A 7083-nucleotide genomic window follows, 5' to 3' on the forward strand; every position below is an offset into this window, starting at 1 on the left:
CGGAGTCGAACCCACGGCCGCTGCCTTGAGGACTGAGCCTCCCGTATATAGTCTATTTTTATACATATATATATATATATATATATATATATATATATATATATATATACATACATACATACACATACATACACACACACACACACACACACACACATACACACCATACACACACACACACACACATACACATACACATACATACATACACACACATATACACACACACACACATACACACACATACACACACACACACACACACACACATATACACACATATACACACACACACACACACACATACATACATACACACACACACTACACACACACACACACACACACTACATACATACATACATACATACATACACACACATACACACACACACACACACACACACACACACACACATACATACATACATAGCAGCTGACAGATTTGAGTCATATATCCCACTCACAATCTCAAAGGAGCCATCACTATGGAGCTGCGTTCCTTTCTGATCACCCACCTTACATCCCAACAACACGGGAGGAAAATCCAGAGAGCCTGTGGGCCTCTGGAGCAGATGTGAGCGTGAGAACATCTGTCCCTGAAACAACAGCTTTAAAACCCCCCAACGCTTCACTTTAGGCAGTTTTTAATAAACACTCAATCCGTCTTCTTAACCGGATCAGACAAGAGGAAACTGTAAGACATTGTTCCAGAAGATTAACTGATACCTCGTCCCTTCATTCGCCTGCTGGGATTTCCGTAACTGAGTCGGGCGCTGCAAGAACAGAACAGAACAGAGAACATCTCCCCGAAAAACAGCTTAAAAGGTCCAGTGTGTAACGTGTTTAGTTGTTCATTATCAAAATCTGTGTTGCCAGTTCAATCAACTTGAGTTGATTGCGATATATGATCTCAACGCTAGATGGGAGACATTCCCACACACTGGAACTTTAAATAAATGATCAGTTCACTACCTTCATTGAATTTTGAGTTTTATTCAATTTTATAGCATGTAATGAAAAATGTATAATAGAACATTGAAAAATGAGGAAAAATGTCAAAAAAGCACAGAAAAAAAGTGACAAAAACATCGGGAAAAAACGCGACAAAAACATCGGAAAAAACACGACAAAAACATCGGAAAAAAAGTGACAAAAAACATAGGAAAAAACGTGACAAAAACATCGGAAAAAAGTGACAAAAACATCAGAAAATAGTGACAAAAACATTGGAAAAAAGTGACAAAAACATCGGAAAAACGTAACTAAAACATTTGAAAAACGTGACAAAAACATTGGAAAAAAATGACAAAAGCACAGAAAAACGTGACAAAAACATCGGAAAAACGTGACAAAAACATCGGAAAAACGTGACAAAAACATCGGAAAAAAGTGACAAAAGCACAGAAAAACGTGACAAAAACATCGGAACAACGTGACAAAAACATCGGAAAAAAGTGACAAAAACATCGGAAAAACGTGACAAAAACATCGGAACAACGTGACAAAAACATCGGAAAAACGTGACAAAAACATCGGAAAAACGTGACAAAAACATCAGAAAATAGTGACAAAAACATTGGAAAAAAAGTGACAAAAACATCGGAAAAAAGTGACAAAAACATCGGAAAAAAGTGACAAAAACATCGGAACAACGTGACAAAAACATTGGAAAAACGTGACAAAAACATCGGAAAAAAGTGACAAAAACATCAGAAAAAAGTGACAAAAACATTGGAAAAAAGTGACAAAAACATCGGAAAAAAGTGACAAAAGCACAGAAAAACGTGACAAAAACATCGGAAAAAAGTGACAAAAACATCAGAAAATAGTGACAAAAACATTGGAAAAAAGTGACAAAAACATCGGAAAAACGTAACTAAAACATTTGAAAAACGTGACAAAAACATTGGAAAAAAAAAGTGACAAAAAGCATCAGAAAAACGTGACAAAAAACATCGGAAAAAGAGTGACAAAAACATCGGAAAAAACGTGACAAAAACATTGGAAAAACGTGACAAAAAACATCGGAAAAAAAGTGACAAAAACATCGGAAAAACGTGACAAAAACATCGGAAAAAAGTGACAAAAACATCGGAAAAAGTGACAAAAACATCGGAAAAACGTGACAAAAACATCGGAAAAAAGTGACAAAAACATCGGAAAAAGTGACAAAAACATCGGGAAAAAAGTGACAAAAAACATCGGAAAAAACGTGACAAAAACATCGGAAAAAAAAGTGACAAAAACATCGGAAAAAACGTGACAAAAACATCGGAAAAAAAGTGACAAAAAACATCGAAAAAGTGACAAAAACATTGGAAAAAAAGTGACAAAAAACATCGGAAAAACGTGACAAAAACATCGGAAAAAAGTGACAAAAACATCGGAAAAAGTGACAAAAAACATCGGAAAAAACGTGACAAAAACATCGGAAAAACGTGACAAAAAACATCGGAAAAAAGTGACAAAAACATCGGAAAAAAGTGACAAAAAACATCGGAAAAAAACGTGACAAAAACATCGGAAAAAAGTGACAAAAAACATCGGAAAAAACGTGACAAAAACATCGGAAAAAAGTGACAAAAAGCATCAGAAAAAACGTGACAAAAACATCGGAAAAAACGTGACAAAAAACATCGGAAAAAAGTGACAAAAGCACAGAAAAACTAACAAAAACATCGGAAAAAACGTGACAAAAAGCACAGAAAAACGTGACAAAAAACATCGGAAAAAACGTGACAAAAAACATCGGAAAAAACGTGACAAAAAACATTGGAAAAACGTGACAAAAACATCGAAAAAACGTAACAAAAAATAGGGAAAAACGTGACAAAAACATCGAAAAAAACGTGACAAAAACATAAGTGCTTGAAAAAAGCACGAAAAAACGTGACAAAAAACATCGGAAAAAACGTGACAAAAAACATCGAAAAAAGTGAAAAACGGGACAAAAACATCGGAAAAAAAGTGACAAAAAGCACAGAAAAACTAACAAAAACATCGGAAAAACAGTGACAAAAAGCACAGAAATACGTGACAAAAACATCGGAAAAACGTAACAAAAAACATCGGAAAAAACGTGACAAAAACATTGAAAAACGTGACAAAAAACATTGGAAAAAACGTAACAAAAAACATAGGAAAAACGTGACAAAAAACATCGGAAAAACGTGACAAAAAACATCGAAAAAGACGCTCGTGCTGAAAAAAGCACAGAAAAACGTGACAAAAACATCGGAAAAACGTGACAAAAAACATCGGAAAAAAAGTGACAAAAACATCGGAAAAAAGTGACAAAAAACATTGGGGAAAAAAAGTGACAAAAACATCGGAAAAAAGTGACAAAAACATTGGAAAAAAGTGACAAAAAACATCGGAAAAAACGTGACAAAAAACATCGGAAAAAAAGTGACAAAAAACATTGGAAAAAAAAGTGACAAAAAACATCGAAAAACGTGACAAAAAACATCGGAAAAAAGTGACAAAAAACATCGGAAAAAAGTGACAAAAAACATCGGAAAAAACGTGACAAAAACATCGGGAAAAAAGTGACAAAAAACATCGGAAAAAAGTGACAAAAAACATCGGAAAAAACGTGACAAAAAACATCGGAAAAAAGTGACAAAAACATCGGAAAAAAGTGACAAAAAACATCGGAAAAAACGTGACAAAAACATCGGAAAAAACGTGACAAAAAACATCGGAAAAAAGTGACAAAAAACATCGGAAAAAACGTGACAAAAAACATTGGAAAAAACGTGACAAAAACATCGGAAAAACGTGACAAAAACATCGGAAAAAAGTGACAAAAACATCGGAAAAAAGTGACAAAAACATCAGAAAAACGTGACAAAAACATCGGAAAAAAGTGACAAAAACATCAGAAAATAGTGACAAAAACATCGGAAAAACGTGACAAAAAACATCGGAAAAAAGTGACAAAAAGCATCAGAAAAACTAACAAAAACATCGGAAAAACGTGACAAAAGCACAGAAAAACGTGACAAAAAACATCGGAAAAAACGTGACAAAAAACATCGTAAAAAAGTGACAAAAACATCGGAAAAACGTGACAAAAACATCGGAAAAAAGTGACAAAAACATCGGAAAAACGTGACAAAAGCACAGAAAAACGTGACAAAAACATCGGAAAAACGTGACAAAAACATCGGAAAAACGTGACAAAAACATCGGAAAAACGTGACAAAAACATCGGAAAAACGTGACAAAAACATCGGAAAAAAGTGACAAAAACATCGGAAAAAAACGTGACAAAAACATCGGAAAAAGTGACAAAAACATCGGAAAAAAGTGACAAAAACATCGGAAAAAAGTGACAAAAACATCGGAAAAACGTGACAAAAACATCGGAAAAAAGTGACAAAAACATCGGAAAAACGTGACAAAAACATCGGAAAAACGTGACAAAAAACATCGGAAAAACGTGACAAAAACATCGGAAAAAAGTGACAAAAACATCGGAAAAACGTGACAAAAACATCGGAAAAAACGTGACAAAAAACATTGGGAAAAAAGTGACAAAAAACATCGGAAAAAACGTGACAAAAACATCGGAAAAAAGCGTGACAAAAAACATCGGAAAAAAAGTGACAAAAACATCGGAAAAACGTGACAAAAACATCGGAAAAACGTGACAAAAACATCGGAAAAAAGTGACAAAAGCACAGAAAAACGTGACAAAAACATCGGAAAAAAGTGACAAAAACATCAGAAAATAGTGACAAAAACATCGGAAAAACGTGACAAAAACATCGGAGAAAAACGTGACAAAAACATCGGAAAAAACGTGACAAAAACATCGGAAAAAAAGTGACAAAAACATCGGAAAAAAGTGACAAAAAACATCGGAAAAAAGTGACAAAAACATCGAAAAACGTGACAAAAACATCGGAAAAAAGTGACAAAAACATCGGAAAAATGTGACAAAAACATCGGAAAAAAGTGACAAAAGCACAGAAAAACGTGACAAAAGCATCAGAAAAACGTGACAAAAACATCGGAAAAAGTGACAAAAACATCGGAAAAAAGTGACAAAAGCACAGAAAAACGTGACAAAAACATCGGAAAAAAGTGACAAAAACATCGGAAAAACGTGACAAAAACATCGGAAAAAAGTGACAAAAACATCGGAAAAACGTGACAAAAACATCGGAAAAAAGTGACAAAAACATCGGAAAAAAGTGACAAAAACATCGGAAAAACGTGACAAAAGCACAGAAAAACGTGTCAAAAACATCGGAAAAACGTGACAAAAACATCGGAAAAACGTGACAAAGAACAGAAAAAAGTGACAAAAAACATTGGAAAAAACGTGACAAAAACATCGGAAAAAAAGTGACAAAAACATTGGAAAAAACGTGACAAAAAGCATTGGAAAAAACGTGACAAAAACATCGGAAAAAACGTGACAAAAACATCGGAAAAAGTGACAAAAACATCGGAAAAAAGTGACAAAAACATCGGAAAAAACGTGACAAAAAACACGAAAAAACGTGACAAAAGCACAGAAAAACGTGACAAAAGCACAGAAAAACGTGACAAAAACATCGGAAAAACGTGACAAAAACATCGGAAAAAAGTGACAAAAACATCGGAAAAACCTTTTAAAAAATGTCAAAAAAGTGTCGAAAAAAGACGACCAGAACGTTTTTTTTAAATTTTGACCCAGAAAAACAAAAAGTTGCATCATGGTCAACACACACACACACACACACACACACACACACACAAAATCAAAGCATGTCAATAAACTCTACACAGACGTCTGGCTCTTGATGTGATTCTTATTTTGAGTTTGAGTTTGACATCCCTGAAGTAGGCCTAATATAGTTCTCCCATATGTTCCCTCCTACTAATGTTGTTTTGGGGATCTTGCTGCTAGTAGTATTTGTGTTGTCCTTCCTACCTGCGTGACGTCTTCCCTCTCGTCCCTCTCTCGTCCCTTCAGGATCGAGAGCTGTGGTTCCAGGTGAAGATCCCTCTCTCTCAAAACTTAACCACCGGCTGCGATCACCACAGCGACGCCGACTGGGACGTAGCGTCCGGGCGCAGAGCAGGAAGAAGGAACGTGTCCGACAGGCATCCGTGCCCTCCGCAGGGCGCCTTCTACTATGTCCCCATCGACCACCAGCGGCCGCGGCGGCCCTGCGGCTAACGCAGCTAACGCAGCTAACGCAGCTAACGCAGCCACAAACAGCTGCAGCAGCTGTTTCTTCATCCTGTTCAACACCTTCAGTTGTTCAGATGTAGATTAGTTATTGTTGCTATATACACGCGTTAATACGTCATACACACGTTAATACACACGTTAATACGTCATACACACGTTAATACACACGTTAATACGTTATACACACGTTAATACGCTATACACACGTTAATACGCGTTATACACACGTTAATACGCCATACACACGTTAATACGTTATACACACGTTAATACGCCATACACACGTTAATACGCCATACACACGTTAATACGCTATACACACGTTAATACGTCATACACACGTTAATACACACGTTAATACGCTATACACGTTAATACGCCATACACACGTTAATACGTCATACAGGTCCATTTTTATTGTAATGACATTACAGAAGTCTCTCGCTAGCATCTTAGAGGCTACTTGTCGTTAGCATCTTAGAAGCTACTTGTCGCTAGCATCTTGTAGGCTACTTGTCGTTAGCATCTTGGAGGCTACTTGTCGTTAGCATCTTGTAGGCTACTTGTCGTTAGCATCTTGGAGGCTACTTGTCGTTAGCATCTTGGAGGCTACTTGTCGTTAACATCTTGTAGGCTACTTGTCGCTAGCATCTTGTAGGCTACTTGTCGTTAGCATCTTGTAGGCTACTTGTCGTTAGCATCTTGGGAGGCTACATGTCGCAAAGTGGCGCATGCACAACTCACATCTGCACTCGACTCACATTGGGCAGTGACATTCATCGCACATCCACACAGATGAAGATCTTTGTTTGCTGCTGTGATCTACGGACTGTGTGGGAATACTTTCTGGAAACTTTCAGGACCTGATGAACTGCAGTTAAAAGTCTGGG

At 36.4% G+C, this 7083-nt stretch overlaps 1 protein-coding gene across 1 annotated transcript in view; it reads left to right on the forward strand.

Moving 5' to 3' along the window:
• rnaset2l (ribonuclease T2, like) overlaps positions 1-7077 on the forward strand; it is a 25756-nt gene extending 18679 nt beyond the window's left edge. Inside the window, exon 9 of the mRNA XM_078247150.1 lies at positions 5972-7077. Within this exon, the coding sequence (XP_078103276.1) occupies positions 5972-6178 (207 nt within the window). The 3' untranslated portion in view covers positions 6179-7077. The remainder of the gene's footprint in view (positions 1-5971) is intronic.
• Positions 7078-7083: the final 6 nt, after the last annotated feature.

This window comes from Sander vitreus, chromosome 3 (assembly GCF_031162955.1).
Source record: "Sander vitreus isolate 19-12246 chromosome 3, sanVit1, whole genome shotgun sequence".
NCBI classification, from domain to species: Eukaryota; Metazoa; Chordata; class Actinopteri; order Perciformes; family Percidae; genus Sander; species Sander vitreus.